The sequence below is a fragment of the Amblyraja radiata genome, chromosome 4 (genome assembly GCF_010909765.2).
Source record: "Amblyraja radiata isolate CabotCenter1 chromosome 4, sAmbRad1.1.pri, whole genome shotgun sequence".
NCBI classification, from domain to species: Eukaryota; Metazoa; Chordata; class Chondrichthyes; order Rajiformes; family Rajidae; genus Amblyraja; species Amblyraja radiata.
The window spans coordinates 47,025,744-47,052,285 of record NC_045959.1 but is presented as its reverse complement, the minus strand read 5'-3'; the positions used below and the strand labels follow the sequence as shown (position 1 = coordinate 47,052,285).

Sequence of the window (26,542 nt, the reverse complement as noted above, 5' to 3'; positions counted from 1 at the left end):
ATGGAATTACAGGCATCATCTGCATCTGCCGGGTGTCCATAATGGGATTGGTGTAGGGTTAGTGTAAAATTTTGTTTGGCGTTTGTGTTAGTGTAAAATTGGTGTTTGTGGGTGGAAGGCTGCGTTGCTGTGTCATATGAGTCTATATGACTTTCCACTAATTCATTTCATAAAAAACACAGCGGATCCCAAGATCGAGAGTGGGATTAGCCACCGAAATTGAAACTCCCTTGTGCTCTGGTCGCTTTGATTGTATGAGCTGTTTAACTCAGTTAGAACTTTTTGGGGAAACTGACCGTCAGCTTTTACACATGACCAATTCAGAAAAATTGAAGCTTTGTAAAACTACGCCACAAGGATGTCAGAAGACCATCACACACGTGGAGAAGCTTGGAGTGAATATTATCGGATGTGAATGTGAAAGCATCACGCGGACACACCCCGCCTCTTCCTCGACAGTTTGTGCATGGACTTTAGCCCCCAAACACACAGGCAATAATTCGCGTTATTGAGCGGCCATTCGCACTGTTCCTCTGTGACTGATAATTTACAACCTTATTATAAACTAAATTAGCATTGAAAGAATTTAGGCGTCATTTCTGGGAACCGTCGTGTCAACTAGGAAAGTGAAAGAGAAAAAAAGACTTCGCCGCGGGGGATATGGATTGACAGTAAGAAATATTAACGATAGATAGATCATGGCAACTGAGCAAAACTTTGGCAAGTGGAATTTTGCACTGTTCCTACTTGGTTTTGCGCTGTACCTGACTGACATTGGGACCGATCTTTGGGTTGCTGCTGTGTACTACATCGACGGGTACCGAGTGTGGGCTCTCCTGGTGCTGTTAGTGATACTGGTTTCTGCAGTGATCCTGCAGAGTTTCAGCTGGTCCTGGTATGAAGACGATGAGAATAATCCAGACCTCGGTAACCCAGGCAGCGTCTGTGGGCGTTGGTGTCGCCGTGTGCTGCATATTTTTCAGATGGGAGTGCTGTTCAGGTGAGTACCTTCCGTACTGTTCGGAAAAACCCCCACCCTTTCCCCCCACCAATTCACCTAAATCCTTATTCCTCCCGGTGGTGCGAATGGTCCAAAAATGTGTCCGAGTGTAGAAAATGCATGTATGGAATTACTGGAGAATGGAAAGGAGGTAATTGTCATCTGAAAGATGACCAACTTGTGAAATTGCCTGATAAATTGCGTGAAATTGGTAAACTTGCGATGAAATTGGAAACTTCCTGCCCCATGAAGTTTCCTGTTAAGTAGGACAGTATCCCGCCCTACTTTATTTTCCGGGAAGAAATCACGAAAGGACATAATTGTAAACCTGGAGACCACTATTTCACGTAACATTGTTAGGAATGGCATTGAGTCGACTATATACGTTTCAGCGCAATCATTTTGGCAGACTTTATTATTGATCACAATTTGCAGAAACACCTTTAGCACCCCATTGATTCCCTTGTGGAAACCCGTTTGACAATTACGTAATCAGCCAGGCAGTGAATAACTGAGGTGACAATAATATAGACACAAACGATTGCTGATGCTGGAATCATGAGCACAAAAAAAAACTGTTGGAGGAACTTGGTGGTTCAGGCGGTAACTGGGGAAGGAAATGGCCCGATAATGTTTCCCGTCTGAGGTAGGGTTCCGACTCGAAACGTCGGCTGTCCATTTCCCTCCACTGAGCTGCCTGATCCGCTGCATTCGTATGTTTAAGAAGGAACTGCAGATGCTGGAGAAGGGTCTCGACCCGAAACGTCACCCATTCCTTCGCTCCATAGATGCTGCCTCACCCGCTGAATTCCTAAAGTAACTTTGTTTTGCTGACTATAACGTTGACGTTATCATGCTCCCTGGTGTGGTTCTTTTTAGACGTATTTAATGTAATACCTGTGACCTCAAGGTGTCTGACCCTGATAATACAGAAACCCCCCAAAAATTCAAGATTCAAGATTCAAGATTCAAGAGAGTTTATTGTCATGTGTCCCAGATGGGACAATGCAATTCTTGCTTTGCTTCAGCACTACAGAATATTGTAGGCATAAATAAATACAGAACAGATCAGTGTATCCATATACTTGAGGAGGATTTTCACCGTCGGGGTTCGGCGTCGGCGTTCCATCAGCCCGGCGAGAGGGCCTGAGCATCGGGCCGCCCGGGGTGGCGACTGCGGGTGCTCGGAAGGCCCCGACCACGGGTGAACATCTGGGAAGATCGGAGGGAAGGCTGGCTGGATTATGGTGCCTTCCTCACCTTGGTGCCATTGTGTTATGTTGTGTCGTGGACTTTCTGTGTTTGTGTTTTTTTTTTAATTCTATTTTATTTTTAATATGTTTTATTATTTATTATTTATTTATTTTTATGATACTGACTGTAAAGGGAAATTCATTTCGTTGTCTCTAATTGAGACAATGACAATAAATTTGAATACAATACAATACAATACAATACAATACCATTGAATATATATGTACACACAAAAATAAGCATATAAAGTGCAATAGGCTATTAAAGTTCAGATTTTAGTTTGAGGAGTTTAATAGTCTGATGGGGAAGTAGCTGTTCCTGAACCTGGATGTTGCAGATTTCAGGCTCCTGTACCTTCCACCTGAAGGCAGCAGAGAGATGAGTGTGTGGCCAGGATGCTGTGCGTCCATGATGATGCTGACAGCCTTTTTGAGGCAGCAACTGTGGTAGATCCCCTCGATGGTAGGGAGGTCAGAGCTGATGATGGATTGGGCGGTGTTTACAACTTTCTGCAGTCTTTTCCGCTCCTGGGCGCACAAGTTGCCGAACCAAGCCATGATGCAACCAGTCAGCATGTTCTCTACTGTGCACCTATAGAAGTTTGAGAGAGTCCTCCTCGACATACCGACTCTCCATAATCTTCTCAGGAAGTAGAGGCGCTGATGTGCTTTCTTTATAATTGCATCAGTGTTCTGGGACCAGGAGAGATCTTCAGAAATATGCACGCCCAGGAATTTGAAGCTCTTGACTCTTTCCACCATCGACCAGTTGATATAAACGGGACTGTGGGTCCCCAACCTCCCCCTTCCAAAGTCCACAATCAGTTCTTTGGTTTTGCTGGTGTTGAGAGCCAGGTTATTGTGCTGGCACCATTTGGTCAGTCGATCGATCTCCCTTCTATACTCTGACTCGTCTTCATCAGTGATACGCCCCACAACAGTGGTGTAGTCGGCGAACTTGATGATGGAGTTCGCACTATGACCAGCTACGCAGTCATGAGTACAGAGTGAGTAGAGCTGGGGGCTGAGCACGCAGCCTTGAGGTACTCCTGTGCTGATTGTTATTGAGGCTGACACATTTCCACCAATACGAACAGACTGTGGTCTGTGAATGAGGAAGTCGAGGATCCAATTGCAGAGGGATGTGCAGAGACCCAGTTCTAAGAGCTTGGTAACCAGCTAGGAGGGGATGATTGTATTAAATGCCGAGCTGTAGTCAATTAATATATGACATATGAGTTTTTGTTGTCCAAGTGGTCCAGAGCGGAGTGGAGAGCCAGCAAGATCGCATCCACCGTTAATCTGATGTGGCGGTAAGCGAACTGCAGTGGGTCCAGGTTTTTGTCGAAGTATGAGTTGATTTGCGCCATAATCAACCTCTCAAAGCACTTAATCACCACAGACGTTAGTGCCACTGGTCGATAGTCATTGAGGCACATCACCTTGTTCTTCTTGGGCACCGGTATTATTGATGCCCTTTTAAAGCAGGTGGGAACCTCAGACCTCAGAAGTGAGAGGTAAAAATGTCCGTAAAAACTCCAGCCAGTTGGTCCGTACAGGTTTTCAGAACACGACCGGGTATTCCATCAGATCCAGGTGCTTTCCGAGGGTTCATCCCTCTGAAGGATTTTCTGACGTCGACCTCTGTGACTGAGACTGAAATATCATCACGGCGAATGGGGGCTCGGGAAGGCACATCAGTGTTCTCCCTATCAAAGCGTGCGTAGAACGCATTGAGCTCGTCAGGGAGTGATGTTTCGCTGACATTTGAGCTGCCTCCTGATTTCCCCTTGTAGTAAGTGATGGCATTCAAGCCCCGCCACATTTGCAGAACATCCGTCATCCTCCAGCTTGGAGCAAAAATGATTTTCCATTACTAATATCACTCGATTTGAAGACCATAACGTGACCCATTCAGTACCTGTCCACCAAAATTACTGAAGATGAACAATTTTTATGTGTCAAGAAAGATGTGCTAAATCCATTATAGATAATGGGCCAACATGTTTTATGTATGGAGCCCTGCTGTTACATTCCATTGTACAATTATCTTTGGATAATTAGTGTGCACACAGGTCCTTCCTTTCCTTCAAGGTCAGATCAGGGCACGGGGAGTCATGATCAGCAGGGTGATGGTACCACAGTTGTGATCGGCCACTGGAGGTGCTAACCTTGTGATGTGGCTGGGTGTTGTGTAAAGACAGAGAAAAGGGTTAGTGGGGATTAGTGAGAGGGGGGCACCAGATTTGCCTGCAAGAGGATCCAGTCATTGAGCTCCAGGTCAGGCATTTGTGATGTGATGATGAGACAAGTGCATAATGTCATGACTGGGCAGTGGTCAGCAATAGTACGATGGAAATGAATTCTCAAGATTTTGTAGAGTATGCTGCCTAACTATGGTGTATTAGACAGAGCACGGCTGAATTTTGAAGCACCACATGTTTATTAAATTACATATAACCTAAATAAACAAGATTGTTGATGCTAATACACCAATTAAGTTGTGTATAAGTTCACGTGAAGTTTATGCCTGGTTTATGATACGTGCAGTGGCTTAAATGTTCATTCCCATTATGTATGTCAGATGTTCCTGAACAAATTATCCTCGGCCTTTCTTATTTATCAACCAAAGACTGCCGCTCATCTAATGCGTCGTCCAAAAATATGATGAGTTCCACACACATATTGACTGTATTCAGCTTGACTTCACCACCGCTTTTATCATTTTTCTCTCTCCATTGCCTGCAATATGTCATGTCATCCAGGCCGTGTAGAAATTTGACAGGAATTTAGGAAGGTAAGAACAAGAGTCGATCACTATGTTTAGACAATTTTTTTGCAGGTCTTTTTGGCTTTGTTCCTTACATTATTCCCAAAGTGATTCATTTTGATGCTGTTCCCTAGACTAATATTATAAATTGTCTTCTTTTTATCATTCCCACAATTAACACCACTGGTATTTTTATATTCATGTATCCATAGAAGCTCCTTTCACTCTTAGATTACTTGCCTGACTTTATAACTCTTTTGGTCCTACTTTGTTAAGCTCTAAAATGCTTCTGATCTTCAGGCATATTTGCTATTTCTTAAAACCTTATAGGCCTCTTGGATTGATTTAATAATAATTTAATTTTCCCTGTCTGCCATTGACAGGCCACTTTTTTATTGTCTGCTCCATCTATGATCCACCTGCCATTGCCTCCCAACTACACTTCACTACTCGTCCTCCTCCTATCTGGCTCCAATTGGCCATTATCCTTCACCTCTTCTTCATCCACCAATGACCCCTGGTCCTTGACTTACCATTTTCCCAATCCTCTTTATACTGGCTATTTTCCCTCTCCACTCCGAGCCCTGGTGTACAGTTTTAGCCTGAAACCATTCCTTTCACCCCACAATTCCATAGTTGAAGTTAGTGTTAGGTATTGCTGTGTAGTGTTCAACAGCCTGATGCTTGTTGGCAAGAAGCTATTCTTGAATCTGGTGGTCACGGCTTTCAGACTTCTATACCTTCTTTCCAATGGTGGAAGGGAAATGAGAGCATGGTCAGCGTGGCGTGGGTCTTTGAGGCTGCGCTCATATAGATACCCTTGATGGTGGGGAGGTCATTATCCTTAATGGACAATGTCCACCAAATTTTGTAATTTGTTCCTGGACATTCATGTTGCCAAACTATGTCATAATGCAACCAGTCAATATGCTCTCCACTGTGCATGCCAAGGGTATTTGTCGTCATGCTGAATCTCCTCAATCCTCGATGGAAGTAGAGGCATTGATGGGCTTTCTTTATGATTGCATGATGGCCTTGGTCCCAAGACAGATCTTCAGAGATATGAAACGCCCAAGAACTTGAAGTTGTTGACTCTCTCCACCGCCAACCCGTCAATGAAGACAGGTTTGTGGATACTCGGCTTTCTCTTTTCTAAAGTCAATAATCAGCTCCTTGGTCCTGCTGATATCAAGACTGTTATTCTGGTACCATTCATTCAGATTTTCATTCTCCGTCCTGTACTCTGACTCATTACCCATTTTTCGTCTAACAACGTCGGTGAATTTAAAGATGTCATTGGAATTGTGTCTAGCTACACAGACATAGGTATGTAGAGTGAGTAGAGCAAGGGACTGAGCACACAGCCTTGAGATGCTCCTGTGCTGACTGTCAGAGAGGAGGAAGAGTTGTTGCCGATTTGAAGTGATTGTGGTCTGCGGATTAGGAAGTTAATATAAAGCAGAAATTAGACGTCCGCAAATACTCACCAGTTACTCTCTCATCAGTCTTACTCTCTCATCAATCTCGTCACAGCCTTCTGCCAAGCTCACTGTTGGTTATGAATTCCCCCATCAGTTGTCACCCAAGCCACCTGTCTATGTAGAAAGAAAGAACTGCAGATGTTGGTTTATACCAAAGATAGACACAAAGTGCTAGAGTGACTAAGTGGGTCAGGCAGCATCTCTGGATAAACAGTATGGGTGATGTTTTGGATAAGGATCCTTCTTCAGACTGAGCTTTATCTGACCTTTTGCTCTATATACTTTTTTATTTTTTATTTTTATTTTTTATTTATTAGAAGTAGACATATTATAAAATGTAGTTACATATTATAGTAAAAAAACTTTTCATATACATCAGTCATACATTATTAAAATTTTCCATTATCAATTACTTCTGCTTCTAGTGTTTTTATTTTTTATAGAAAGAGGGAAAAAGAGAGGGTAGAAAGTTACAAATAAAAAAGAAAGCAAAAAAAAACACAACAGAAAAACAAGGGAGGTGGAATGGGTTACCTGTAATACATCAATGGAGATAGGTTCGTAGGTTATAAAGTATAGCTTTTCATCTATTCCTGAGTTCAAGTTTCAGTTGGGTCCTCGTGCTGTGCCAATCTATCCCTTCAGATAGTTAATGAATGGAGCCCAAATTTTATGGAAAAGATCTTGTTTGTCCATTAAGACAAGTCTAATTCTTTCTAAGTATAGGGTCTCCGACATTTCCGTAATCCACATTTTAATTGTGGGGGTTGTAGGGCCTTTCCAAAATTTTAATATTAATTTTTTTCCGGTTATTATACTGTAGTTGAGGAAATTTATTTGGTTTGTTGTGAGTGTTAAGCTTTGTTCTGATATTCCAAGTATTATTAATTTTGTGTCTGGGTCCAGTTTTGTATTAATAACTTCTGAAGTTATTTCAAAAATATCAGTCCAGAAATGTTTAAGTTTTATACAGTTTGCAAACATATGTGTTAAATTAGCCTCTAAATGTAGACATTTATCACAAATAGGAGAGATTTGTGGGAAGATTCTATTTAGTTTTATTTTAGAGAAGTGTAGTCTATGTAAGACCTTGAATTGTATTAAAGTATGTCTGGCATTTAATGAACATTGATGTATTTGTTGTAAACTTTCGTCCCACATATCTTTCGTGATAGGATGACCTATTTAATTTTCCCATTTGTATCTATATGGTTCGGTCGGTGGTACCTCGTTGTTTAGTAGGGTGTTATAAATATAAGCTATTAGTTTTTCAGTATTAGCATGCTTGTTCAGACATTCATCAAGAATTTCTGATTCCCTATTCCTGTAGACTTGTGTATTAGATTTAACATAATCTCTAATTTGTAGATATCTGAAGAAATTATTTGAGTGCAGTCCATAATTCTGTTGTAACTCTTGAAATGAAAGAAAAGTACCTTTCCCATAAAGATGTCCTATATTTTTGATTCCATAATTTTTCCATTGTGTGAAACCTTTGTCCATAAAGGATGATTTGAATAAAGGATTATTTACAATGGGAAGGCAGAGTGGTATATTATTCAATTTTAAATCTTTTTTTATTTGTTTCCAAATTCGTATTCCACTATGTATTATGGGGTTTTCTTTATAGGTTTTTTTGTGCAGTTTTGTGGGGGCAAATATGATCGGTCCAATTTCAAAAGGTAGACAGTCTTCCTTTTCCATCATTAGCCAATCTGGTTGTTGATCCATTTCTTCCAGCCAGAAATTCATGTTTTTAATATGGACTGCCCAAAAATAAAATAAGAAATTTGGCAAAGCCAGACCTCCATTTATCTTTGATTTACATAAATATTTTTTACTTATTTTATGATTCTTATAATCCCAGACAAAACTTGTAACAATGGAATCGACTTTTTTGAAAAAGGTTTTTGGGATATATATTGGAATTAATTGGAGTAGGTACAGCAGTTGCGGTAAAAAAATCATTTTTATAGCATTAATTCTCCCAAGCATAGAAATGGGGAGTGTTTTCCAGTATTGAATATTCTTATGTAGTTTATTCAGTAAGGGTGGGAAATTTAGTTTAAATAAAGAGGTATATGTCTTAGTTACATAGATTCCTAAGTATTTAAATTTATCTTTAACTATTTTAAAAGGGGATTGTTGTATTGTATGTAAATTGAATTTTGTTATTGGCATGATTTCGCTTTTATTCCAATTGATTCTATATCCCGAAAACTGACCAAATTGAGTTATTAGATTTAATAGGTTTGGAATACTAGTTTCTAATTTTGTAATATATATTAGTATATCATCTGCATATAAGGAGATTTTATTCCTTGTGTCTCAAGTATTGTATCCAAATATTCCTGGATGGTTTCTAACGCTTTCTGCTAGGGGTTCGATTGCAAGAGCAAATAATAGTGGGGATAGTGAGCATCCTTGTCTACAGCCTCTAGAGAGATTAAATTTAGTTGATAACATTTTGTTTGTTAATATTCTAGCTGTTGGATTAGAATATAACAATTTAACCCATGTACAGTACTTCTCTCCTAGTTGAAATTTTTCCATCACCGAAAATAAATATGGCCATTCTACCTGGTCAAATGCTTTTTCAGCATCTAACGAGATAATTGCTAGCTCTGCGTTAGGGATTCTATTGGAGTATATAATATTAAATAATCTTCTCAGATTATAAAATGAATACCGTTTGGGGATAAACCCTATTTGGTTGAGATGTATTAATTTGCTGATCACTAAGCTCAATCTATTAGATAGAATCTTAGTTAATATTTTCTGATCAGTATTTAAGAGGGCTATAGCTCTGTATGAACCTGGGTCTTCAAGATCCTTGTCCGTTTTTGGTATAAGTATGATTGTAGATTCATTTAGAGTTTCTGGGAGTTTCTGTTGAGTATTAGCGTATTTGTACATTGTCTGTAGGTGTGGGGAAAGCAAATCATAATTTTTTTATAAAATTCCGAATTTAGACCATCGGGTCCTGCCGTCTTTCCGTTTTTTAAGGACTTTATTGATTCTTCAATGTCTTTTATCGTAATTTCAGCCCCTAGCAATTCTCTCTCTTTCTGATCTAGACCCGCAAACTTACAATTCTGTAAAAATGTTTCCATTCCCGTTGATTGTTCTGTTATTTTAGATGAATACAATTTTTGGTAGTATTGTAGAAATCTATCATTAATATCTTTAGGCAGTGTTAATGTTTCTCCCTTGTCTGTTCTAATTTTGTATATTGTTTTTTCCCCATCCAATTTGCGAAGTTGACGCGCTAATAGTTTTTGTGGTTTGTCACCAAATTCAAAATTTAATTGTTTTGTATGTTGATAAAGTTTTATAACTTGGTCTGAATAAATCTTGTTTAATTTATATTTCAATACTGCAATTTTATTGTGTTTTATCGTGGATGGTGCTGCTGCATTTTCTGTGTCTAATTGCTTTATTTCCATTTCCAGTTTCTGTTGTTTGGCCCTATTCTCTTTATTAAAAAATAATTGGGAAGAAATTAATGCTCCTCGTACAAATGCTTTAAATGTTTCCCAAAGAAGGGAGGCAGAGATTTCAGGGCTATCTTTAGCCTCAAAAAACATTTTAATCTGTTTTACTAGGTATTCATTACATGACTTATCTTTTAAGATTTGGGGATTAAATCTCCATTGTGACTGTGTCTCTGCCATTCCGTTTACTTTGATCATAAATGTTAATGGAGCGTGGTCTGAGATTATGATGTTATGATATTGTGAGTTATAGGTAAATGGGATAAGTTTTGAATCTACTAAAAAATAGTCTATCCTTGAGTAAGTTTTATGTACTGGTGAGTAAAATGAATATTCTCGGCCCGATGGATTTTCAATTCTCCAAACGTCCTTAATAGTAGTAGTATTAATGTATGAATTTAAAAATTCACTTGATCGAGATTTTAGTTTTCTTTGAGTTGATGATCTATCCAAACAAGCATCCAAAGTGCAATTTAAATCTCCACCGATTATTAAGTTTTGTTGTGTACCTTCCAGGATATTGTTAAGAATTCTCTTAAAAAGCAGAGGGCTATCAAAATTTGGTCCATACACATTGAGGAGAGTCACCTTTTTTAAGTATAACTCCCCTATTATTACAATATATCTGCCTTCAATGTCTTCTATCGTTGATATATGTTTAAAGGGTATACCTTTACGAATTAATATTGCAACACCTCTTGATTTATGTGAGAATGAAGAGTGGTATGCTTTAGCAATCCATTTTGCTTTCAATCTGTGTTGTGCTTCCTTTTTAAGATGTGTCTCCTGGAGAAATATATCTGTTTTCAATGATTTTAAATGAGCTAACACTTTGCCTCTCTTGATAGGTTCATTAATTCCCTTAACATTCCAACTACAGAATTTAATTCCCTCACCCCCAATTTTTATATTCATGTCTTGCATCTTGTGATTAAGTGGTAGAGCAGATGATTCAGCACACTCAACCCTACCTTATACTTGAACTTCAGGTAGATGAATTTTAGGTCACGTCTGTTTTCCATCCGAACATATCTCCTTAAATAAAATATGCAATTCCATTCCAAATACAAAATATAATATGATATAAGATAAAAAAGGTGATAGCAAATAGGGTTAGTAAAGTGTGGAAAGTAAAAAAGAAAAGCAACTACAACTACAATTAGTGCAGTTAGTGATAGCCACCCTAATGTGGCTAAGCATCTATGGACTTCCGTAGCTTTTGGTTTATAAAAATACTAGCTCCGTACTTTCCTTGAAAGGAAAGTTTCCAATTCGATGCATACAATTTGTGGGGGGGAAAGAAATATTGATTATATTCCATTAATGATATAATTAGTAGTCTCAAATTGAAATGTTAGTTTTGTATAATATAAACATTTATCAAAGAATAATCAAAAACGAAAACATCAGAGAGAGAGCCACCAAACATTTCTCATTATAAAATACCTGAATCATACTTTACTTATATTTCATACTTTTAGTTAATTCTTAAATAATCTAAATAATCTTATTATCATTAGTTAGTGTTAGTTAATATTCTTGATTATTAATAGTTGTTAGAGGTTAGTACTAGAATGTTAGTATTATATATCCATTGCAGGAAATATACCCAAGTCTTATTGCGAATTTTAGGCAACTCTTAAATATAATAGTTTAAAGTTTAGAGTTTCATATCTTCTCTGCGAGATAGCAGTATCCGGGTAGGTGTTAAGAGTTGAATATTTTTCAATCTTCGATCTTGTCCTCGATGTTCTTGGCAAATTCAAATGCTTCCGTGTGCTTGATGAAGAAGTATTCCTTCTTCTCGTAACTGACTCTTAGTGTTGCGGGGTATAACAGTCCATATCTCAGATTCTTTATGTTCTTCAGTATTCTTCTTGTTTCTGTGAACAACGCTCTTTTCTTAGCAACTTCCACAGGGTAATCTCTGAATACGCTAATCTTGTCTCCTTCATATACAAGATTTCTGCTTTTGCCAATTTTCCTCATCATGTCATCCAATACATGGTCATATTGGACCTTTACTATCATTATTCTTGGTCGGTCGCCCACCTTTGGGGGACGTCTCGGCACTCTGTGCGCTCGGGCAAGTAATGGCGCCTGGTCCAGGTTCAAAATTGTTTTCAGTACTTCTGCAGCAAATTCACGGGGGTCACGAGTCCCCTCTCTGCCTTCCTGGATGCCCACGATTCTTAAGTTCTGACGCCTCTGTCGTTCCTCCAAGTCTGTACATTTTTCAGTTATTTGATGCAATAACTTTGATAGGCGTTGGTTCTCAGTGATGAGTTGTTTTGTAGTTGCGGTGCTTGTCTCAGCAAGTTCCTCAAGTTCTTTTACAATCTTGTAGTGTTGGTCTAATGCCAGGAGAATAGGTTAAAGTTTAGAATCAAATCTGGATTCCATCTTATTCAGTTTTTCATTTACTTCTTCAACATTTTGAGTCATATTTCTTTCCATATCTAATTTCCAGTCTTCAAGGACTTCGTGTACAATCTCTGTAACATCTTCTTTAATTTGTTCTTTAATTTCTTTTTTAAAAGATGCCAGCTCCTCTTTAACCTCTTGAAAGTTCTGTCTAAGATTTTTAAGTTCCTCCTTAAGGAACGTTTTTAATTCTTCCATCTCAGTCTTTTTCTTCTTCTTTGAGATGTCTTCTCGGGATGCTGTTAAACCTGAGGCCGAGGCTTCAGTTGGGCCTACCTCTTTAGTCTTGCCGTTTTTTGTCTTGCGGGGGGGAGTATGTTGAGTCGACATACAGCCGGTGTCGCGCGCCTGATGACGTCACGGGCTTAGTGCAAAACAATCGGTGCCGTTTTCTGCAGGTAGGATCTGTCTTTTCCCCCCGTTTTTTCGTTTTTTTCACGGAGCTAGTTGGCGCGAGTCTCTCCTACTCCATAGCGCCACCGGAAGTCAACTCTATATACTTTCTAATGGGTTTCTCACTCTCTGTTGCCACGTACATGTGCCGCCATTGGGAGTTTGACCTGAATTCTGCTGTCTTATTGTTGGCCAATTTCACTCTTGACTAAACCAATTTAAAATAAACTTTACTGCCTCTCTCAAGCTTTTATTGATAGATGTAAATACATTTTACATTGTTGAGGGCCTGTCCCACTTACACAATTTTTTCAGTGACTTGCCGGCATTCGTCATTGTCGCAGCAGGTCGCCGAAAATGGTCAAAATGTTGAAAATCCAGTGGCGACCTTAAAAGGTATGACTCTGTGGGCGACTACTCACCACCAAATAGGTGTCACCCCGTGACATGTCACCGCCATAAGGAGTTTGATCTCATTTCTGTTGTCTTATTATCAGCCAATCATTCTTGACTAAACCAATTTAAAATAAAAATGACTGCCTCTGTCAAACTTTTATTGATAAATGTAAAAACATTTTACATTGTTAAGGGCCTGTCCCACTTACACTATTTTTTCGGAGACCTGCCGGCATTCGTCATAGTCGCAGCAGGTCGCCGCGGGGTGATGCCTGTATGGTCATGAGTAGTCGCCAAAAGAGTCGTACCTTTTTCTGATCGCCGCTGGATTTTCAACATTTCGAAAATTTTCGGCGGCCTGCTGCGACTATGACGGGTGCCGGCAGTCACCTAAAAAATCTCGTAAGTGGGACAGGCCCTTATGTTAGAGCAAGAATAACCTGCTTGCTAAATAAGCAATGATTGTGCATTTGAGAACGGAAGTATTTAATAGATTTAAATAATTTTCTTAATTAGTTTTAGTTTAGTTTAAAGATGCAGTGTGAAAACAGGCTCGTCGGCCCACCGAGTCTGTGCCGACCAGTGATTCCCGCTCACTAACAAGTATCCTACACACACTAGGGACAATTTACAATTTTACCAAGCCAATTAGCCTACAAACCTGTACGTCTTTGGAGTGTGGGAGAAAACCCACGCAGGTCATGGGGACAGCGTACAAACTCCTGACAGAGAGCACCTGTGGTTAGGATCGAACCTGGATCTCTGGTGCTGTAAGGCAGTGGCTCTGCCGTTGCACCATCATGCTGAATGCTTGAATGATATTTCACCATTTAATTACAAATAGTTTTATTAAATGTTAACTATCTGGTTATTTGAGTACAGCAAATAGCAATCATACAATTTATTACCAATTAACCTATTGCATAATAACTCATTTGAATCAAAGTACACATAGCAGCATGAGTTGCTTTATAGAAATACACAGGAATACATTGGATCACAAGGAACTATATGTAGTCTACAATGTTTTATCTCCCATAATTCTCAATGTCTGTCCCAATTCCACTTGAGTAGCAGGGGGCATCTGAATTGCCATTTTTTTCATACCATGTTACTCTATTATTTACCATCCTTGAATATAACCCATAAGCTCTCTTTCTGTGCTTGAAACATGTTCCTTCTGGTCAGAGATTGTAAGTACCGATAATCCAAAATGATAGTGAATGTGTCAGTACTTGTTATCACGATTATGAAAACTGAGTGGAAATGCTGGTAGTTGCACATGTACGCATAAACAGACAAATTCAGAGGCTGCCACTGCTGAAACCTTCTTTCTCTACGAGCACTTTGCCATGTTTGCAGACAAAATCAATAGTTGTTGGAGAGACAGAGTTATGCAGCGTGGAAAGAGGCCTTTCAGACCATCTTGTCAATGCCAACAAAAATGTGTATCTGAGCTAATCCCTGTGTTTGGCTCGTATCCTTTTCTATCCATGTAAAAATGCAAAATGGAATTTATTCCCTCTGAAAAAAACAATGTGAAGGTAAATGTAGGTAAGCCTTCTGTAAATGAATGTATCTGAGTTTTTAAAGGTTTACCATGTCATACCTTCTGGTGATGTTTGTTGTGATTTGAAACACAAATTCTCATGTATCCTCATCAATGCTTGAGAAATACATTTAAAATGTATATGACTTTTAAAATACATTGATAGAATTTTATCTTATAGTAGAGCCACAGAGATGCTGTACTGAAACAGGCCCATCAACCCACCAAGTCTGGACTGACCATCAACCACCCATTTACACAAATCCACCATTAATTAAATTAAAAAATATATATTCATGTCACCTTCTTATCAATTACCACTCTCATATGTTCATATGTCATATGGAATAGGAGTAGAATTAGGCCATTCGGCCCATCAAGTCTACTCCGCCATTCAATCACGGCTGATCCATCTCTCCCTCCTAACCCCATTCTCTTGCCTTCTCCCCATAAGCCGTAATACCTGTACTATCAAGAATCTATCTATCTCTGCCTTAAAAATATCCACTGACTTGATCTCCACAGCCTTTTATGGCAAAGAATTCCACAGATTCACCAGCCTCTGACTAAAGAAATGTCTCCTAATCTCCTTCCTAAAAGAACATCCTTTAATTCTGGGGCTATGACCTCTAGTTCTAGACTCTCCCAATAATCCTCTCCCCATCCACTCTATCCAAGTCTTTCACTATTCTGTATGTTCCAATGACGTCCCTCCTCATTCTTCTAAACTCCAGCGAGTACAGGCCCAGTGCCAACAAATGCTCATCATAGGTTAACCTACTCATTCCTGGGATCATTCTTGTAAATCTCCACTGGATTCTCTCCAGAGCCAGCACATCCTTTGTCAGATATGGTGCCCAAAATTGTTCACAATATTCCAAATGCGTCCTTACCAGCACCTTATAGAGCCTCAACATTACATCCCTGTTTTTGTATACGCCCTCTTGAAATAAATGCTAGCATTGAGTTTGCTTTCTTTACTACCGATCCTTTCTCTCTGACATGTTAAGGGCAAGACCAATTATCCCACAATCTACATGTCTATAGGATGTCAAAGGAGTGCCTGAAGGAAATCCATGTGCTAACAGGGAGAACATGCACACTCCACACAGACGGCACCTGAGGGCTGGGTTGCTGTTGTCGTGAGGCAGTGGATCTATTAACTGCCCATTGTGCTTCCCACAATTTTGGTTGCCATATCTTGGTGGACTTCTCTGGCAGGTTAGATCGCATGTGATCCACTTGAGTAATTAAGAGAACATGGGACACACAATGAGTATGGTGCCTGTTGCTCTTCAGATAGTTCACTGTGTAAGTGTTAATTGGTAAATTCTAAAAGGGTCATTTTAGGGGATGTGACCTGATTCCAAATTACTTCTTTCAAATTCTTAAATATAAATTGTATGAAATAACATTGATTGAGTAGTTTTTATTTCCTCTTAAACAGAAGATTTATGAGCATCGGCCACAAAATGGATAATTAATAAAACACAATCAATTTGGTGTTGCATTTCAAAAATATTTTTCTCCTTGTTTTTAAAGATACATAAAGGCACTTGATTATGGATACCGGGCAGCATTTAAAACAGAAGATACTCACAGGAAGGCCATATACTCAGTTACAGATTTGAGCATGTTACGGTTGTTTGAAGCATTTTTGGAAACTGCACCTCAACTTGTTCTTCAGGCCTTCATCCTGCTGAAATCTGATGACAGAGAATATATTCAGTGTAAGTTTGCTTTTATCATTGTTGTTATTGCTGTTATGTACTCTTATGGATTAAATAAGGTAGATTTTCTTGGGTTTAATACAATTAGCTGTTTTGCTATGTTCTACAGTCCTATTATGGCCATTTAGTATTGTTTAGTTTAGAGACACAGCGCAGAAACAGGCCCTTCGGCCCACCGAGTCCGCGCCGACCAGCGATTTCCACACACTAACACTATCCTACACACACTAGGGACAATTTACAATGTTACCGAAGCCTATTAGCCCACAAACCTCTATGTCTTTGGAGTGTGGGGGGAAGCCGGAGTAGCAGGAGAAAGCCCACGCAGGTCACGGGGAGAACGTACAAACTCCGTACAGACACCACCCGTAGTCAGGATTGAACCCAGGTTTCTGGCGCTGTAAGGCAGCAGCTCTACTGCTACACCACCATGCTGCCTTCCTGAATTCATCCCGAAATAAATAGAGCATTATGCCCAGACAGGCCCCAACAAATGATATGTGTATTATATGGTCTATTACCATGCAATTGGAACCTCTCAATCCATCAATGATCTGAAAAAGCGAGAACAGACCTCAACCTGGAAGAACTAGCTTTCAAAAGATTTAAATCTTGTAGCCTGCTCTGCACATCCTCTTCTCCCATTGAGAAATATGGTGAGATATTATTGGAGCTGGGGGAAAAATACCAGGAGGAATAATTGAGTCCAATTGACATAACAGTTGGAAAGGGCCTCAAAACTGTTAGCTTAATTCTCTCAGCAGGTTTTGTATATTGAGTTGCTTGGACAAATCGCTCTGGATTTATATTATTTAATATATGTGCTTATTTCTTTCACTTCCCGGAGTGAGCGGGCATTAGGGGGTCAAAATTAACTATTGTTGATCAACTGTTGTTTCAACTAACAGTTTGTGCACCCAATTCATGAACTGCTACAGATGTTCATGGTGGGTGAAGCAGATATGGAGTGTGGACTCGGTTTTGCAACTAGGTGTGGCCCAGAAAACATTCATTTAAAACAGGAGAATGATAGCATGTTTACAAATTGGATGGAGGTTATCTGACTCATGGTGTCAGTACCAGCCCTTTGTTATGGCAACCACAATTATTTATTTGCCAGAAGCTGACTCTAGACCACCAAGTCAATAAACAATAGACAATAGGTACAGGAGTAGATCATTCGGCCCTTCGAGCCAGCATCGCCATCCACTGTGATCATGGCTGATCATCCACAATCAGTACCCCGTTCCTGCCTTCTCCCCATATCCCTTGACTCTGCTATCTTTAAGAGCTCTATCTAACTCTCTTTTGAAAGCATCCAGAGAATTGGCCTCCATTACCTTCTGAGGCAGAGAATTCCACAGATTCACAACTCTCTGGGTGAAAATGTTTTTCCTCATCTTCGTTCTAAATGGCTTACCCCTTATTCTTAAACCATGGCCCCTGGTAGTGGACTCCCCCAACATTGGGAACATGTTTCCTGCTTCCAGCGTGTCCAATCCCTTAATAATCTTATATGTTTCAATAAGGAGCCTCTCATCCTTCTAAATTCCAGTGTGTCTGAAGAAGGGTTTCAGCCCGAAACGTTGCCTATTTCCTTCGCTCCAAAAATGCTGCTGCACCGGCTGAGTTTCTCCAGCACTTTTGTCCACCTCCAGTGTACACAGACCCAGTCGTTCCATTCTTTCAACAAATGACAGTCCCGCCATCCCGGGAATTAACCTTGTGAACCTACGCTGCACTCCCTCAATAGCAAGAATGTCCTTCCTCAAATTTGGAGATCAAAACTGCACACAATACTCCAGGTGTGGTCTCACTGGGGCCCTGCACTAGTCAGTCTATCATCATCCACTTCCTTTCTTGAATTAGTATATTAAATTGTCTACTCTGCAATCTGACTGCATATTTACATACTGCATTTAAGGAGAATGCAAATTTGAGTCAGGCGTTTTTGTTCTCACTTCTCCCAATTATCCACAGCCCAATATTCATATCACAATTGATCACAATCACAATCCAGTTTGCCTATTATTTTGAAACGTTAATATTTTATTCTTCAAGAGATTAATGGGGTGAAATGTCCCATCATATGATACAATACTTTTGTCTGCTATCGTGATGCAATTTCTGTGGAATAATTTTCCTAAATCAAAATTCAGATTACTGCACTTTCCATATTGCCTGTAATTTTATATGCAGGTCCCTCTGAATATGAAACAAACACAGTGTGAGGCATCAAATGGTGGATGCAATGTACTTCCTTATTGCAAATGCAATTGCAAAAGTGTAGCTTTGCTCCAATAAGTTGAAAGAGAGTTGTCATTGTAAGTTAAAGTAGAAAGCAGTTTAGGCAGGCCTCTGCTTTAGGATGTCACCTCTGAACGTGGAGCCCGTTAAGATTCAGAATAGCTCTCCTTCAGGCCCCCACTCGCCCCAACCAATCACAATTTTGATGACTGCAAGAGCTGCTGATGTAAATTGTTGTCCTCTTTCTCATCTGATTGTGAACAAACAGCATTCCAGAGACTTAACTTAACCATCAACATCATGATCCTTCTCTTCCCTCTGGCCTATCATTGCCACGTCAGCACCATTTCCAGGACTTTCTAGACTCCTGACCACGCTGTACCTCTAAACTAAATTAAGCTGCCAATAATATAACAGGGGATCAAGCAATTCCTCCTTTTGAGGACTGGGTTGAAAGTACAGCGATGATTTTGAAACATTTTTTTGTTATCTCAGAATGACCTTGCGACTACAAGGATAGAGAAGTTCTAAAGTCAACAAGATGACTGTTTATTGACATTAATATTAGTATTCCAATTGTGAAGGATACTGAATTATAATACATGTTGTATTCCTTCTCTTTTGCAGATGTGTCTGTGATTTTGTCATGCATGAGCATGTCATGGGCTACTTTGGACTATTATGCGGCACTAAAAAAATCTTTATCTGATCAACCAAAGCTAACCTGCGGATTCCCTTCTTTGTTGTACTTTTTTTACAAGCTGTTGACACTTAATGCAAAAATTTTGCTCATAACCCTTCTGGCGACGACAAATGTCATCGTTGTCATTGTCTACCTGTGTGTTTTATGGTTGGTTATGCTTATTTGTGTATTTGTGCAGAATACAAACTTCTGTACATCCACGATTCAGGAAGTTATTTACAAGGCAGTGGTTGCCATCATCTTAGTTTTCACCTTTTTCAATATAAAAAATAATAATACAAGATTGGTTATGACCCTCTATTATACCTTTAGAATTCTTGAAACTGTTTCACTTCTTGTCTTCTGCTGGTTTCTCAAATGTTCTGCGGTTGATAAAGACTTTGATTTCCCTGTTAGTGTAACCATTGGGTTGTCACTAATACTAGGGGTTATTTGCCTTGTGTTGTACTACAGTTATTGCCATCCAACAAGGGCAAATGATCAAGACGTTGAAGGTTCTGACAATACACAGGAATTACAAACATTTTGTGATGAAGTCGATGGATGCCTATCTAAAAAGCCAACAGTTATACTCAACAATATAAATGAAAACAGCACTACGATTCATTCAACAGTTGCTAAATCCAGAAATATAAATAGTAGATTAGCAAATTGTTTAAGTGTTTAATTAAAGATATCATTGGAGTCAATTGACTTCCTTCCACAGATGGAGGGTGTTATATTTGGTGTCAAAAATACGTCATTGTTGGGACATCATAATTTTCTGATCTGAAGCCACTGATGATGCCACCCTAAGCCCACACTGCCTCCCCGCCTTCCAGACCAAGCTGCCAATGGCGGCCCACACCTCCTCCCGGGCTGCTTCCAGGCCGCACTTACTGCCACTACCGCTGACCCACACAGATTCCTTGGCCGCTCCAAGGCCGTTCCTGCCCCCACCACTGGCACCGGCGGCCCTTACCTGTAGTTTGGCCGCCCGAGGGTGGCGACCAATGACTCTTACGATCCCCGCCTCTCCTACGCTCAGCCACCAGCAAGCAGGGCATCAACTCACCTGGATTCCAGGCCCAGTCCCAGATCGAGAGTCTGAAGAAGGGTCTCGACCTGAAACGTCACCTATTCATGTTTTCCAGAGATGCTGCCTGACCTGCTGAGTTACTCTAGGACTTTGTGTCGTTTTGCGCATAAACCAACCTCCACAGTTCTTTGTTTCTACAACTTACACAATGATAATTCCTTACTCGGATAGAGTGGAAAATTGTTAATAATGGGCACCATTCCCTCCCCTCTGGTCAATTATAACGAGAATTTACTGTATCGCTGTTGCGAGCATCATGAGAATAGCACAGAGAATGAACTTTCATTTACAAGACACTTTTCATGGCTTCAGGATGTCCCACAGTATATTGCCGCCAATGAGGTAGTTATGATGCATTGTTATTTTAATTGCATGAAGCATGTGCCAATTTACACAAAATGCTCTTTTAATGAAAATTGAGATGAATGCCAGACAATTAGTTGCAACTATATCGCTCGATGGAGTTGAGGGTGATGAGAAGATATAGGGTAGGGCTAGTCATTGGGTGTTGGGGAATGAGACATGGACTCGTATATTCAGCTGGGATACCTAGGGAACTTTTCTGGTGCTGAATAGCCTCCTACTGTATTTTTTATTCACACTCAGATTGTGGTTTGGTTGAACATATCAACCAACAGAAAACAACTCCTTTAACTCTGAGGTGCCAGAGAAATCTCATTGTTTTATTTATGAATTTTTCCTGCTCTGGGTGTCATTGGCATTGGCAGGATTTATAGAGTTATAGAGTTGCTCAACTCTAATTACTCTTGAGTAGGTGGTGGTAAACTGTCTTCTTGACCTGCCACATTCCTTCTGGTGAAGGTTCTCCCACTGTTGTAGTATAGTTGTTGAGTTTAGATTAATAATGATGCAGCTAGAGCTGAATTAGAAACTCGCTCCATTCCCGTGGGTGTCCCTAGTGGGTGTAGGGTGGTGTTAATGTGCGGGGATTGCTGGTCGGTGCGGACTCAGTGGGCCGAAGGGTCTGTTTCTGCGCTCTGTCTCTAAACCATGATGTGCAAGTGAGCTGACAGCTACTCACAACAACCACAAGATGGTCTTTTTATCCATGAAATTCCTAGCCCCATCCACAACAATTAAATACTCAGATTCAGAAGGATATATTTCATCAGCAATGTACTGTTGTGTAGTGGATTTTCTAAACTTTGTTGTATTTATTCTGTTTGTTATTGCTATTAATGTGAATAAACCATTTTTATTATATCTGTGCATATTTCCTAAAGGCTGACACAGCTGCTATTTTTCCTATTAAGCATTGCGTAGACTTAGTCATAGTCATAGAGTCATACAGCTCGGAAACAGGGCCTTTGGCCCAATTTGCCCATGCCAACCAAGATGCCCAACTCTGTCCCACATGCCTGCGTTTGGCCCATATCCCTCTAAACATTTACTATCCATGTACTTGTCCAAATGTCTTTCAAATGTTGTTATAGTGCCGGTCTCAACTATCTCCTCTGGCAGCTCATTTCATATACCCACCACCCGTTGTGTGAAGACGTTACCCCTCAGGTTTCTATTAAATCTTTCACCTTTCACTTAAAACTAAAATATTCCTACTTGGCTAAGGTGTTGCAATTCAAGTTTCCTTTGTGCTAATTTTCATTCATTTTCTGAACATAAAATATATATATTTCTGTTGTAATTCTGTCTGAATATCACGTTGGATCCTAATTATGTTCTTATTTCCTCCTGCCACCTTACCTGCCCATGCTCTCCATATGTTCTTCTTAGTGGAGCTTCACTCCATCCTTAATCCCCAATCCAACTATTCCACAACTGTTCTTCTCTCCGGCTACCTCTTTAACTACAGATCCTTCAACTGCTGCATTCTCTCTATCTCTCTATATCGCTCTCTTTCACTCATACAGCTCCGCTACTGGGTACTTATCTTTTCCACTATCCTTGCTGTGTGACTTTTGTCAGCAATCAACACTTTATGTATATTTCCTTCCAGAATGACTGTTAACTTGCAAAGATCTAGTGTGGATTACGGAGACATCCAGGTTTGGACTCAAACTCAGTTTAGAGGCATCATTATCTTTTCCCTTCCAAAATCCTTGTTCTTTCCAGCTCTACCCCACCCAGTCTGCAGCATTGCTGTACGTAATTTTACCAGCAAGACATGTCGTGACATTTCCAATTGTTTTTTGGCAGCTTCCATACACAACACTTTCTTTAAAAATTCTAGTTGCACAGTGTGGTGAATATTTTGAATTCACTATCCAAAGAGGCTGTGGGGACTCAGTCACTGAGCATGTTGTAGACATCGAGATTCTGTTGAATGTTAGGGGAACACAAGGGTATGGGGTTAGTGCAGGAATTGGTGCTGAAGTAAAAAAACAGGAGTGAACTTGTTTAATGCTGGAATACGAGGCCAAATGTTCAACTTCTGCTTCTTGCGTTTGCATGTTCTTCTCCCATCTTTCTTTTTCCCAGCTCCATACTGTTTCCCCCCCATAATCTCCAGATTTTTTACCTTCAACCTCGTCACTGGTTTTTAATTTAATGTGAATTCAGTCTGCATCTCCTCTTTGCATATTATTGCTCTCCAGCCACTTCCAAACCTTATCCTCCCAGTATCCATATCCCCTTCCTGAACGCACATGACACGTCTTTATGGTTAATGACAGAGTTAACGGCACATGGCGCTAGAGACCTGGGTTTGATCCTGACCTTGGGTGCTGTCTGTGTGGAGTTTGCACATTCTCCCTGTGACCACATGGGTTTCCTCTTGGTTGCTTTGATTTCCTCCCACATTCCAAAGACGTGGTGTTTATAGGTTAATTGGCCTTTGTAATTTGCCTCTAGTGTGTCGTGGGATAACTAGTGTGAACGGGGTGACCAATGTTCGGTGTGGACTTGGTGGGCCGAAGGGGCTGTCTCCATGCTGTATCTCTAAACTAAACTTTAAACTAAAGTAAACTAAACTAATTTATTTATTTTACTCCTCACCATCTATATCCCTCTAGAAACATAGAAACATAGAAATTAGGTGCAGTAGTAGGCCATTCGGCCCTTCGAGCCTGCACCGCCATTCAATATGATCATGGCTGATCATCCAACTCAGTATCCCGTACCTGCCTTCTCTCCATACCCTCTGATCCCCTTAGCCACAAGGGCCACATCTAACTCCCTCTTAAATATAGCCAATGAACTGGCCTCGACTACCCTCTGTGGCAGGGAGTTCCAGAGATTCACCACTCTCTGTGTGAAAAAAGTTCTTCTCATCTCGGTTTTAAAGGATTTCCCCCTTATCCTTAAGCTGTGACCCCTTGTCCTGGACTTCCCCAACATCGGGAGCAATCTTCCTGCATCTAGCCTGTCCAACCCCTTAAGAATTTTGTAAGTTTCTATAAGATCCCCTCTCAATCTCCTAAATTCTAGAGAGTATAAACCAAGTCTATCCAGTCTTTCTTCATAAGACAGTCCTGACATCCCAGGAATCAGTCTGGTGAACCTTCTCTGCACTCCCTCTATGGCAATAATGTCCTTCCTCAGATTTGGAGACCAAAACTGTACGCAATACTCCAGGTGTGGTCTCACCAAGACCCTGTACAACTGCAGTAGAACCTCCCTGCTCCTATACTCAAATCCTTTTGCTATGAAAGCTAACATACCATTCGCTTTCTTCACTGCCTGCTGCACCTGCATGCCCACTTTCAATGACTGGTGTACCATGACACCCAGGTCTCGCTGCATCTCCCCTTTTCCTAGTCGGCCACCATTTAGATAATAGTCTGCTTTCCTGTTTTTGCCACCAAAATGGATAACCTCACATTTATCCACATTATACTGCATCTGCCAAACATTTGCCCACTCACCCAGCCTATCCAAGTCACCTTGCAGTCTCCTAGCATCCTCCTCACAGCTAACATTGCCCCCCAGCTTCGTGTCATCCGCAAACTTGGAGATATTGCCTTCAATTCCCTCATCCAGATCATTAATATGTATTGTAAATAGCTGGGGTCCCAGCACTGAGCCTTGCGGTACCCCACTAGTCACTGCCTGCCATTGTGAAAAGGACCCGTTTACTCCTACTCTTTGCTTCCTGTTTGCCAGCCAGTTCTCTATCCACATCAATACTGAACCCCCAATGCCATGTGCTTTAAGTTTGTAAACTAATCTCTTATGTGGGACCTTGTCGAAAGCCTTCTGGAAGTCCAGATACACCACATCCACTGGTTCTCCCCTATCCACGCTACTAGTTACATCCTCGAAAAATTCTATAAGATTCGTCAGACATGATTTACCTTTTGTAAATCCATGCTGACTTTGTCCAATGATTTCACCACTTTCCAAATGTGCTGCTATCCCATCTTTAATAACTGACTCTAGCAGTTTCCCCACTACCGATGTTAGACTAACTGGTCTGTAATTCCCCGTTTTCTCTCTCCCTCCCTTCTTAAAAAGTGGGGTTACGTTTGCTACCCGCCAATCCTCAGGAACTACTCCAGAATCTAAAGAGTTTTGAAAGATTATTACTAATGCATCCACTATTTCTGGAGCTACTTCCTTAAGTACTCTGGGATGCAGCCTATCTGGCCCTGGGGATTTATCGGCCTTTAATCCATTTAATTTACCCAACACCACTTCCCGGCTAACCTGGATTTCACTCAATTCCTCCAACTCCTTTGACCCGCGGTCCCCTGCTATTTCCGGCAGATTATTTATGTCTTCCTTAGTGAAGACGGAACCAAAGTAGTTATTCAATTGGTCCGCCATATCCTTGTTCCCCATGATCAACTCACCCGTTTCTGACTGCAAGGGACCTACATTTGTTTTAACTAATCTCTTTCTTTTCACATATCTATACCTTGCCTTCATCTATTTTTTTTTCCACATCTCTTATTGGAAAAGAATTCTGTCCCAGTTTGCTAACAGTACTATTTGAACACTGTTGCCCAGTCTTTGCCATGAATGCCTCTGTAACTGTTGAAATATTGTTTCAGACTTTTCCCTGATTTCATTCTTTCAGATACCAAAGAATGCAGCCCTCTGGTGCTTGCTCTGAATTGAAATCATCCTACATGATCCAACTTTACTTGGCCTTGCTTTCCACATTCCAAAATAGTTTTATATTCTAGAATATTTCTGGAAAACAATGAGTATTCCAGCTCCCTTTACTGCAAACTCCTCTCCCTTGGCCACTTCAACATTCTCAGTGCAGAGGCCATGAATTTTGAAGGAAGTATTGTCCAAAAATACCAATTATTCCAGTTAATTCCTCAACATGGAAGTTCATCTTTCCTCTCTGCTGTGTGCTAAATCTCTCGTTTTGACTGTCAAGCTTTCTTTCTTCATTTGAGTTACATTAACATTTACACCGCCAAATTCTATTAAACATGTGTTAATTACTGAACAAATTGGTTTTTGCTAAATTGTCACAGATAAAATGAGAGATAAAGTTATGTGCTGATATTTCTTTATTAGTGCCTCAACAGTGCAGTTAACAGAATTTCAATTTAAGCACTGGCCAGGCAAATTATTTGATAGAAATAATTATATAGTGAAATTTATAGTGGAACTAAGCCAGCATAGCTTGGTTACTGATAATACTCGGATGAATCTAACATAAGTGGCGAAAAATAGTTAATTTCGCTGTTCATGTAGCTGAATCATATTAACAGCATTGCAAAACTTGTCAAAGAAAAGAGGGCATAACTTTATGGTGAGAGGGGCAAAATTGAAAGGAGATGTTCAGGGCACGTTTTTTTACACTGTATCTGGTGGGTATCTGGAACGCGCTACCAGGGATGGTGGTAGAGGCAGATATAACAGTGAGGGAGGGGGAAGAACAATGGAAGACCCGGCGTGGGGGGACTGCTGTGAGGGAGGGGGAGTGGGAAAATAAAGGAGGAACCAGCGTAATTTGTAACCTTGTCAGCGCCATAGGTGGCCACTATTTGCATACCTTGGGGATGCAAGCAAAGAATTTCACTGTGCCTTGCCACATGTGACAATAAAGTATTCTGTTCCATTCCATCCATTTGATAGTGGCATTTG

At 40.3% G+C, this 26,542-nt stretch overlaps 1 protein-coding gene across 1 annotated transcript; it reads left to right on the top strand.

Moving 5' to 3' along the window:
* Positions 1-357: 357 nt before the first annotated feature.
* xkr9 (XK related 9) lies at positions 358-21,217 on the top strand. The gene is made up of 3 exons (XM_033019328.1): positions 358-1,000; positions 16,303-16,490; positions 19,365-21,217. The coding sequence occupies exons 1-3, from the start codon at positions 699-701 to the stop codon at positions 20,105-20,107; spliced, it is 1,233 nt and encodes a 410-aa protein (XP_032875219.1). The 5' UTR covers positions 358-698; the 3' UTR covers positions 20,108-21,217.
* Positions 21,218-26,542: the final 5,325 nt, after the last annotated feature.